The 12,283-nt window shown below is 43.8% G+C and overlaps 1 protein-coding gene across 1 annotated transcript in view; it reads right to left on the reverse strand.

The window, feature by feature from the left end:
- Positions 1 to 6,872: 6,872 nt before the first annotated feature.
- Positions 6,873 to 12,283, reverse strand: part of cUnh10orf90 (chromosome Un C10orf90 homolog) — a gene marked incomplete at its 5' end in the record, with an annotated part of 44,569 nt that continues 39,158 nt past the window's right edge. Inside the window, one exon of the mRNA XM_084078342.1 lies at positions 6,873 to 7,570. Within this exon, the coding sequence (XP_083934468.1) occupies positions 7,538 to 7,570 (33 nt within the window). The 3' untranslated portion in view covers positions 6,873 to 7,537. The remainder of the gene's footprint in view (positions 7,571 to 12,283) is intronic.

The following is a 12,283-nucleotide window of genomic DNA, read 5'->3' on the forward strand; positions in this document are numbered from 1 at the left end:
TCATATAATTGGTCCTAATGCTCCAAGCTAATAGAAACTGCAGGCTTTCTATTCCTGGAATGTTAGCATTCTATAATGGAAGCCATTGTTCTCGCGTTAATACAATATTTTGTGTTTTAAATCTGGTTTTAAAAAGAAAACCCCCCGGTGCCTAACGATGCTGTCACTGGTAGGCGGGTTGCTGAAGTGTCCACAGCCCTCCTATGAGACACAGGGGGTAGATTTATTTTTTTACCATAATTATAATGAGCATTAGTGAGGAGTCTAGAGGACCAATTATATGAAGCAAGGTTGAACATGGGTGAAGTCGTTCTGTATAAGAGCCTGGCATCCTGGGAAGATGCACTTTGCGCGAGGAAGCCATAGCTAGCTACTGGAAACTGTTTTGAAAAGTCAAAAAGTGACTGTAGACTGTACAGTCACTCAAGAATAATGAGCGGGAGAACCACTGATGATAATGAAATGATGATTCCTTTATGATAAAGCCTATAGCTAGATTGCTTTTCTCAGTACTCAGTCACCCTCCTCTCTCTCATCCTCCCTCCCTCTCTCCACCTCCCCCTCCCCTCTTCCTTACATCCCCTTCCTCTCTCCTCTCGTCCTCTCTCTCCTCCTCCCTTTGGTTGTGTGGGTTCGTGTCCCATCGGCGCAATTGTAATTAACACTGTCCGGACTCACGTTCCAGTAAGGCCTGCCACTAATTCCACATCCGGGGACCCGCTCCCCGGAGGTTTTTGTGTCTCCCACTTAGCACTTCCACGGACTGTTATTACGGACCCCCAGCTGCAGATCAGAGCACTCACGGCACTCCAGGGGGCTGGTTTCACGCTCGCTATTCGCTCACGTTTGCTCCCCCCGCTCCCCCCGCTCCCCGTTGCTCCGTCGCTCACGTTGATTTGCGCACCTCTCGCTCCATGCTCCGCTCAAACCAGGTCGCTCAACAGTAAAAAAAAGAAAAGAAAAAGAAAGTAGAAATTCTAATGAAATCTCGGTGCGCTGTGCACTGCTGGATGTCTGTGTGTCTCCGAGTCTGTGCGGCCGGGCATGCTCAAACATTCGGTGCGCGGCCCCCGCCGGGGCGGCTTGGAGCGGCAGGCGGTCCTCGCTCTGAGTAGTGCTCCAACCTTTTTATAAACCAGCTCCGCGCTCATGTCAAAATCGCGTCGCTCCACTCCTCGCTCCGCTCCGCTCACATGCTCTGCTGCAGATCAAGAGTGTGACTGCGGACCGGGCCTCTCCTTGGAGCACGACTGTGGATTGCTACTAGTATAATACTATACCACTATACTGTATATTATCTCAACATTCTTATATACCATTCTGTACTATACAACATTATTGTTGTACTATATGATATTATTATATACTATCTTACACTTTTATATTTACTAGCAACTCACAGAAAAGCCTCCGTTTCTGGTCAGACGAAGGAAGAGCCGGGCCTGGAGCCAAACCACAGAGCCTAGAGCCTCCTAGGTATCGGCAGCTGCAACATCTCAACTTTCCTGGCCTGGCATTGGCCGGACTGATGGCGTGGATTCACTCACATGCGTTCCACACTGGGCGTGGGTGGATCCGCGTTGTCGGTCTGGCTAGCGCCAGGCTAACACTAACCCCCAATTAGCACTGTCTCTTAACTACCCCCAAGAGACAGTGGGGGCAGTAGCATGCTTTACTTGGACACAGGCTGGGGGTCTGATCAGCCTCGGTCGGGGTCGCCTGGAGGAAGGTGTCTGTTGCAAGACCCAAAACACCCAGTGACTCCAGTTAACAACACTGATGATGTGTCCAAGTGCATCAGTCGATGTTTTATTGACTATTATTGTTATTGCTACTACTTGTACCTCCCTCTCTGTCTCTCCTCTGTCTGTCTGTCTGTCTGTCTGTCTGTCTCTCCCTCTCTCTCTCTCTTCTTTACCCCGACACGGTCGAGGCAGATGGCCGCCCACCCTAGAGCCCATGGGTCTGTCGTTTCTTCCATTTAAGGGGGAGTTTTTCGTTGCCACTGTCGCAAAATTGCTTGCTCAGGCTCAGGGTGGGACAATGTCGGGTCTCTGCTCTACATGTAAAGTGTGTTGAGACAACTTGTTGGGATTTGACACTTTAATCAAATTGAATTGAATTGATGATCTTCCAGACACCAGCACCGCTATGCATCAGTGTTGACGAGTAATTTAGAATGTAGATGCATGGTAAAAGTCACTACATTATGTTTTGTTTATTGGACAATAGGCTCTATGCACAGCAGCCATATTGTAAAGAAATTCCTTACTTCCTTCACAGGAAGACAAATGAAGGCTCTGTTCCATTTAGTGTAACACAGTGGTTCTCAAACTTTTACATTTCAAGGACCCCCATAACTCTGAGAGTGTACAAATGGAACCAAATGGACCCGTAAGGGTCCATTTGGTTCCATTTGTACACTTTGGTTCCATTTGTACACTCTCAGAGTTACACACCCGTAAGGGGCGATTTGGAACCCCCTTAAGGAACCATGAGGGTCCCTGCCTGGAGCCCACTTTGAGACCCACTGGTGTAACAGAGTGTTTCCTGCGAGCCAACATGCACAATATCAGCAACCCTGACTCTGTTCGACCAGAATGGAACAGAGATTAATATCATTGGTAAGACCTGTGAAGGAAGTAAGAAGATAGGCACAGTTTATTTCCAATATGGCTGCTGTGCATAGAGCCTATTCCTTTGTGATGACGACATCGAGGTGTCGTTGAGATGATGACAGCATTATGTAGAATACACAATGACGTAAGCTACTCATACCGAATGGCCCATTTGGCAATGCACCACATGGCAAGCTGGTTTGGAAGACAACACATGAGCACAACAGAGCCACATGTCCGTGGGCAAGTGGTGCAACTGAAGAGCCTCTCTTCTTCTTCATCCTGGAGAAGAAAGACATCAAAGTAACCTCTCAGGCCAGGGCTGCGTTTCAGAATGACGTCTTACTTGCGGTGAAGTCACATACTGTACGCCTCATGCTGTTGCTTATGCAAAAACACAACAAAACAAAAAAGGGGGGAAAAAAACGTTGTTTTGTTTATGCGATCTGAAATAGTAGCAACATATGGGTGCCTCTTCAGTGTTAAGACACTCTTCTCTCCCTACTGCGGCTAGTATTATGACGCATTATCAGAAGTGGACGAAGTACTCGACCCCAGAGTACAGATACTCCTGGTCAAATTTACTCCACTACAAGTAAAAGTATAGCTCAGTCAAAATGATACTCAAGTAACAGTAAAAAAGCCATTGCTTTTAAATATACTTAAGGATTCAAAAGTACGCTTTGAAAAATACTGTAAGTACAAGTAAAAGTAGAAATACATTTCTTAATTTTTATATCAATGAATTGGCGTAATATTTTCACAATGAATTTATAGGACCTTGTTTCAGAGAAGTAATTCTCTGAAACCACCTGCACTGCATGCACTGCTGTGCTTGCTTGTAGAACCACTATACGTTATACAAAGCCTGCAGAAACACTTATAAAAACATAGAAATTACGGAGGAACCAGAACTAAATACTTTTACTCCCATACACCCATACAAGATGTAACAAAGAGGCGAGCGGAGGGGGAACCCAGAAACACGGCCAGTGTGAGAGCAGAAGTTAGGCCAATTGCATTTTAGGGAAGAGAAACAAAACAGCCAACCTAAAGGCCAAACCGCACCAATGCAACTAGTTGCAACATAACCGTTTTATGGTCAACCGCACCAATGCAGCTCCTTGCAACTGCCATTGGTGATCAAGTAGTTGCGTGTTGAAAGGAGTTGCATGGCGAATCGTTGGTGTGGAGTGGGCTTGAAAGTACTCAGTACTTTACTGCCTTCCTAAAAACGTACCAATGAACTGGCCAGATGTATGGAGAACCGGGATGACTGGTGGGTAGCTACTTGAGTAAAAGTAAAATATTCGTCTTGGAAATATACTCAAGTAAGAGTAATAAGTATTTTTTTTTAAATCTAATACTCATGTAAAGTACAGATCCTCAGAATCTGTACTTAAGTGCAGCACTCAAGTACATTTACTCCGGTACTGTCCACCCCTGCGTATTATGATGTATATATGCATGAAGATCAAAGCCCCTGCAGTAACATTGTTGTGCACGGTGATAATAATGGGGCCCTTTTACTCTCAACCACTGTCTGTCTGGGTGGGCTGTGGAAGCTGATTGGAAAAGGTAATGTTTTGCCCTTGCACAGTGCTGCAGGGGAGGATGAGAGGGTCATAGAGGAGGGTGTAGGCGAGGAGAGATGAGCACCAACCAATCCCATCCGCCGGATCCGAGGACTGAAAGTACTCAATAATAACACTGACTCACTTTATCCCATTAAGGCCGGGTAAACGCGTCTGTGTCATTTTAAGATTTCTTTGGGGCTTTTCAAAGATAGCAGATATACAAGCTCATAGCGCGGCACCGAGTGCCGCGCTATGAGCTTGTAGACCTGCTATTTTAGAAAAATCGTGAAAATAATGTGCAAATCTTTGAATATATATATATTTTTTAAAGCATTTGTAACTCAAATCTTTGCTTCTGGGGGATTCTACAAATGTCTTCTAAATCCTAACCGTTTTTTTTGCAAAAAATAAATATTTTGCAATAATCTGTGGTTCTCAAACCTTTTTCATGTCAAGGACCCCCAAAATTATATGTATTTGGCTGCGGACCCCCCCCATCTCAAAATATTTTGTTCCAGGGACCCCCTGGAAGCAAAGATTTTAGTTAAAACCGGCCGCTTTAAAATATATACACATTCAAAGATTTTCACACATTTTCACGATTTTTCAAAAATAGCAGATCTACATATCTGCTATTTTTGAATAGCCAAATAAAGATGCATTCCCGGTCTTGAAGGGTTATACAGTGGCAATATATGACATCTAAACATTTTTTCCACAGTGGGGCCTTTTGCAGACAGTAAATATAGATTCTGAAGTAAACTGGGAGAGAGAATAAATAGTACAGCATGTGAGGAAAAAATGGAAAAGGGGTGTGTGGGGGTGTGTTGTGTCAAAAACAATAAAAGGGGACTCAAAAATACCACCACTTAAAATATAAAGCCTTTTTGAAGACACTCTTTTTATGTTACTTCACACAGTAAGTGAAATGCTAAATTACATCCATGGAAGGAGACATCTGATGAACGTTTTGGGAAAAAAAACATGAAACCAAACCTGGAGGAGAGGAAGCGATGCACTCATTAAAACATCCTTATCTCTGGGCTTTGCGCTGCCTAATCTACAGTAGAGCCATTTTACTAAGTGGGCAGAAGCAATTATCGGGCATCAAGTGCTGTTATTTACGCTGACTCTAGTTGCTTTTGTCTTCTGAAGGACATTAGAGAGATTTAAAGCCGGATTGCGGGACATCCATTGCACAAACGAGTATAAAGATGGATAGAACAGACTCTGAAATGATCCTAGACCACAGTGGTTCTCAACAAGTGGTCCGGGGACCACCAGTGGTCCTTCAGGCCGGGGATTACCAGGGGGGTCCCCAGCAAAATAAGTTAATATAGCATCGCAATAGTTTTAACCAGTTAAACCATACTTTATACATTGGCTATTCAAAAATAGCAGATATATACAAGCTCATAGCGCGGCACTCGGTGCCGCGCTATGAGCTTGTAGATCTGCTATTTTTGAAAAATCCCTGGCACAAAATGTTTTTGAGATGGGGGGTCCGCAGCCAAATATCATTTTGGGGGTCCTTGACATGAAAAAGGTTGAAAACCACTGTCCTAGACTAAACAAAACAAAAGGGGAAAGGGTGGGCAGTAGGGGTGAAGTTTGCAAATATGAACAATAGGAGTTGATGTGGCTGTTGCCGCGTGGATAATTCCAAGTGCAAATATTCACACATTTCACTTTTAATTTACGCCCGGGCTCCATCAAATCGTCACTCATGCAGCAGTCGGGGCACGTCCGCCGCACTGGATCACAGTGCACACATCTAAATCCGTGATGGCAGCCCTCATTCCATCATCGGACAAAGACAAAAGAGACAAGGGCTTCTTTCAGATGGACACTGTCCATTAGCAAGGCCCCCCCCACCCCACAGACGAGAGACTAGGGTCACATTCTTCCAGTGCCCTGTTTAATCCATCAAGACCGGGAACGCGTCTGTGTCATTTTAAAGATTTCTTTGGGCTATTCAAAAATAGCAGATATACAAGCTCACCGAGTGCTGCGCTATGAGCTTGTAGATCTGCTATTTTTTTTTTAAATGCTGGAAAACGTGTGCAAATCTTTGTATATATATATATGTTTTAAAGCGAACATTTTTTACTCCGATCTGTGCTTCTGTGGGGGTCCCTGGAACAACATATTTTGAGATGGGAGGTCTGCGGCCAAATACATTTTTGGGGGCCCTTGACATGAAAAGGTTTGAGGACCACTGATTATTAGCAACATACGTTTTTTCAAAAACATGTTTTAGAAGACATTTGTAGAATCCCCAGAAGCAAAGATATGAGTTACAAATGTTCGCTTTAAAAAATATATATAGCAAATCTGCAAAAACAAATCATAATTATTTCAAATAATAGCAGATCTACAAGGTCATAGTGAGGCACTAGGGGCAGCAGTGGCTCAGGGGTAGAGTGGCCGGATGGCAACCGCAACGTTTCAAGTCCTTGAGCAAGACGCTGAAACCCCTAATTGCTCCCAATGAGCAGGTTGGTGCCTTGCATGGTTTCCTCCGCCATCGGTGTATGAATGTGTGTGAGAATGGGTGAAAGTGCTTTCGATAAAAGCGCTATATAAATGCACCATGTACCATTTACTTGGTGCCGCGCTATGAGCTTGTATATCTGCTATTTTCGAATAGCCCAAAGTATAAGATAATGGCTAAAGTGGTTAAAATCTAAAATGACAGATGCTTTCCTCCTGGTCTTAATGGGTTAATGGCTGGCTGGCTGGCACTGAACGGTGGCAGAGACCTGACCTCTCTTCTTCTTCGTCGTCCCCATGATGTCCACAAGTCCCCCCTGCTTATCAGTGAGTGGCTAAATAGGGCAACAGCTGAAAGGCTGAAGGCTCTCTGATGGCTCTCTGGTGCGTAATGAATGTTTATATGTCTCCTATCACCTCTGCACGTCGCGTTTTGAGAGCTATGTGTGGAAGTGAGCGGCTGTGTGAGCGCCGCTTAAACGCTTCTGTATCTTCCAGCAGCAAAGAGGTTATACTAGTGCTCACAGCTCTCTTCTGTATAAAGGATAAAGGAAGCAGCTCGGCTCAGATCAAAACAGATCAAACCGCATCAAAGGATACAGACGGGTCTTGTAAATCAATCGTGTTGTCAATCATATTTGGAAGGGGAATGGAAACAGACTAATGATGTCTCAGATGGTTTTTAGATTTTTTTTTTGTATACCAGTGTTTTAGCTATAAACTGTCATCTATTGTTATATTAGTGCTGATCTCTCTCGGTACATTTCATCAGTCTCTGCATGGCTCTGCAACAGGAAAGACATCTCGTATTTGAAGATCCACCCCTCATTCACTTTTCAGTCGTTAACTTCAGGTCCTTTGAAGAATCTGATCCAACAATTTCTGCAAAGGAAAAAAAAAGCACGGTTCAGACACGCGTATATATATATACGCAATGCAGCCTGATTATAGACAGAGAGAGAGAGCATTTCCCACATTTCCCCACACACACTATATCTCTTCCCTTAGCCTCAGCCGGGCATCACTATATCCAGGTACACACCATGGACATATTAAAATACATACTCGGTTAATTTAACTAAAGAGAGTGCACAAATGGAAACAGATGGATCCCTACAAAGGTCCATTTTGTACACTCTCAGTTAACCACTTAAGCCCTAGTTCATTGGTTCTCAGAGTGGGGTCCGGGGACCCCCAGGGGGTCCTTGTGAGGGGTACCAGGGGGTCCCCAGCAAAATGCCAGAGCTCTGATCAACAGTCTGTGGCGGGTCTTGGAGGCATGTGGAGTGATCCTGTGCATGCGAATCTCGGACGAACTTTCGGAGCTTTTGTCAATTATATAGTAGTAAGATTTGGCCGTGGACTCCCCCCCAACTCAAAATATTCCAGGGACCCCCAGAAGTTGTAACAGAGGTTAAGAGCTATAAAGCTGTGGCATTATGCCACAGCTTTATAGCTCTTAACCTCTGTACAAAATGGACCTTTGTAGGGATCCATCTGTTTCCATTTGTGCACTCTCTTTAGTTAAATTAACCGAGTATGTATTTTAATATGTCCATGGTGTGTACCTGGATATAGTGATGCCACTGGCATATAGCCCTGATGCCACACATCCCTTATCTGTTGCCTCTGCAGCAGTGTGGGCGAAAGGAGTTGTGTTCTGTAGCAATGCAACGCTCTTCCCACCTCTCTCCCACTCTCTCTGCAGGCTGCAGCTCCACACTGAATGGTGGCAGTGCAACAACTATAGAGCTCTCTACCAGTGAAGGGCCTTTTGTTTGTTTCTCCACAGCAACGTTGAACCCATACACACCCTTCAGCACAATGACACTGTTCACACATGCAGAGAGAGAGAGAGACAGACAGACAGACAGACAGACAGACAGACAGACAGACAGACAGACAGACAGACAGACAGACGTGGTGTAAAGTGGTGTACATTTACTTAAGTGCTGTACTTCTAAGTACAATTTTGAGGTATTGTACAGTACTTGACTTGAGTGTTTCCAATTTCCAATACTTTTACTTCTACTCCACTACATCTCAGAGGCAAATATTGTACTTTTACTCCACTACAATTATATGAAAAATGTAGTTACTGGTTACTTTGCAGATGTATGATATTATGAAACATACATTAACCACTTTAGCCCTATTTTATACCTATATTTGAAAATAGCCGATCTACAAGCTCACAAGCTTGTTGATCTATTATTTTCAAAAATGTTAAAAAATGTTAGTACATTTTGATGCCAGTACTTTTGTACTTTTACTCAAGTAAATTTTGAATTCTGAACTTTTACTTGTAACAACGTATTTCTATATTCCAGTATTGGTACTTTTACTTAAATAAAGAATCTGAGTACATTTTCCACCACAGACAGACAGACAGACAGACAGACAGACAGACAGACAATCTGTCCAAAGCAGATTCCATTCTTTAGTAAATGACTAAAGAATGGAATCTGCTTTTGACAGATTCTCTCTAGTATAATGTAAACAAAGCACACACAACAACCTTTTAAAAAAAATGAATGAGTCAAGGTATTTCACAATATGCACCTCCTTTGGGTTCAAAATGATTGTGTCTGAACAAAAAGCCATGCCTGTGTTTTTACCTACTGATATTTTCTTAAACACATCTGTCCTTGGGAAGAGAATGTGAGGAGGGAAATGTGTGTTAGCACGCAGTGACCTCTTGTGGATGATGCAAGTCATTGCTCCTGTTCAAGATCATTTCGTGCATTCAAGTGGTAATTTCCAGTGGTGGAAAAAGTACTAAAATGTTTTACTTAAGTAAAAGTATCAATACTGCTATGTAGAAATACTTAGTTACAAGTAAAAGGCCGGAATTCAAAATGTGCTTGAGTAAAAGTACAGAAGTATTGGTATCAAAATGTACTTAAAGTACCAAAAGTAGAAAGTGTCGTCTTTATGCAGAATGTCCCATTTCACAACTTTTCAAATGTATGAAATGTATGAAGATCTTTTGAAAAAAGCAGATCTACAAGCTCACAATGCGTTGCCTAGCGACGCATTGAGAGCTCGGCCAAAATGTATATAGGGCTGAAGTGGATGATATATGTTTTGTACTAATGAATGCTATTGGTTGGGACCAGAGCGGGGTGGGGCAAGAATGCTATTGGTTGTGTAGCTTGTCAATCAAATCATCACAAGGTAGCCATGCCCCTCCTTGAGCATATACCCTACTTTATCATCAATATTAAAATAAATAGGACCATAATTTACCAAAACGCATATCATGGTGATTGAAAGAAGACTTTAAACTAACAACTGGAAGCATATAGTATTTATGACAATGTTTATTAAGGTAATAAAATCAAGTGTAAAGTTCGGCAACAACCCATCCGCTTGAATGGAGCCTAATTCTTTCTGACACCAGCTGGGGTAAAACAGCGAGACTACAGACCATTCATATGAACTGTCTCTTCCTATACAGCCTCAATTTACCACTCAGTAGCTGGCCCCTTGAGGAGTACGTACAGTGACAAAGTTCACCCTCCTTGCCCAGCTCACATGCCCGAACACGACTAATTGTGTTCGAATAGACACTCGGCCAAACCGTATGCACCGCGGTGGATTCTAAACCCTAGACTTTGAGATGGTGGACAGGTACTTTACAATGCATCACGTTTAAGAGAGAAATGTGTGCAGATATAAGAACACCTGCGCAAATCAGCGTTGTTACGCATGCGTGTCAACACTGTGTTGTGGGTGACATCATATCAGAGCTCTGGACAGCCTTATATAAGGTATCGGAGATATCAGAGAGAGAGCTATCGAGACATTTAGTTGCAAGTGTGCCAGAGAGAGATAGATGTATAAGTGTTAGAGAGAGACACAGAGAGAGAGAGAGAGAGAGAGAGAGAGAGAGAGAGAGAGAGAGAGAGAGAGAGAGAGAGAGATGTTGTGTTGGTCGTTGACCCTGAAAGAAGAACTGGTGCATCCCGAAAGCGAACTGACTCATTGTGCTGTTGTGCCAGTGGGGGACAATGTTTACTCTTTTGCAGGGCTCCATCCCGCCGGTGCGACCAGCGACATGGATCAGATTGATGTGCAGGTCTTCAACACAGTGTCTTCTCACTGGATGAAGTTGTCTCCGGTGACAAATGGAAAAGGAGAACGGCCCCTCGAGGTTCCCTCCCCACGCTTGGGCCACACGGCTGTGCTGATAGAGGATTTCATCTACGTCTGGGGGGGAAGAGTGAAGTTTGAGGAGATCAAAGATGACCCTATTCTTAATGCATTTTATAACAATGACTACACAATCACAAAGCACCGCCAGGACCCTATTCTTTATGCATTTGATGTCGACACCCACAGATGGTTAAATCTCGAGATTTCTGGGACCGTTCCAGAGGGGAGAGAGGGACACTCGGCTTGTGTCTTAGGGAAGGTCATGTACATCTATGGAGGAAAAATCTATAGTTACAATAGATCAGGAGGAAGCAGGCGTAGTGACAGCGATAGTAGCTATGGTGTTAGTAATGACTTGAACAAGTTGGACACCAGCACAATGGTCTGGTCTTTAATTGACACCGGAGGCACTCGGCCATCTGCTTCACACCATCACTCTGCCACCATCATTGGGACAAAGATGTTTGTATTTGGGGGAAAGGAGTACTGGGAGTACCACAACAACATCAGAGTATTTGATACAGAGACCAACTGCTGGCTGAGCACGCCTTCTGCACAGCTTCTTTCTGAGGGACGCATACGTCATGCAGCCTTTGCCTATAATGGAGAGCTGTACATATATGGCGGCGACAACCTTGGTCTGAACCTCAATGATCGTCTAGGGACTCCTGTCCAGGACAGTGATAACCTCAATGATCTGTGGAAATTCAACCCAAAGACCTTCTTCTGGAAGAAGGTTGAGCCCAAGGGGAAAGGCCTGTATTGGACATGTGGTATGTTCAGTTGTATGGTGAGAGATCGCCTCTTCCTCTTTGGATACACATCCCAGACACAACAACCCGTCTGTTGTTCCTTACAGGCCTTAGACTTAAGTCCTAGTCTGAAGACGCTGTGCAAGCTAGCGGTTATTCAGTACGGTATGGAGCAGTCTGGACTCCAACACAACATCAGGTGGGAATTGGCAGCCATGACAACATGGCCCCTGGGGGTCCAGGGACCCCCGCTGAACTAATTAGCGAACTAACTAACTAACTGTTTTTCTCGCTGGTGAAAGTTCATATGGTGTGCAATGTTTTTCAGTTTTTCTTTCCCCTTTTTCCCCCCCATTTACCCAGAGGAGGTTGGCTGAGCACTGATGCTCTTGTTCTGCCACGCCCTGCTACACCTTCACAAATGGAACTTCCCAGCAGTGGTGGAAAAAGTACATCATTTTTTTTTTACTTAAGTAAAAGTATCAATACTGCAATATAGAAATACTCTGTTACAAGTAAAAGTCTAGAATTATTTATTTTTTTACAATTTTTTTTTTCATCCCACGATTTTTTAACCCTTTTTCACCCGGTGCCAATTATCTAAGGGATCCTTGGCGCTACACTCCCCCCGCCAACTATAGGGAGCCCAGAGCCGAGCTCATTCCTCCTTCAATGCATGAGAGTC

This window comes from Gymnoscopelus microlampas, assembly GCF_963454915.1.
Source record: "Gymnoscopelus microlampas genome assembly, chromosome: 14".
Classification (NCBI taxonomy): Eukaryota; Metazoa; Chordata; class Actinopteri; order Myctophiformes; family Myctophidae; genus Gymnoscopelus; species Gymnoscopelus microlampas.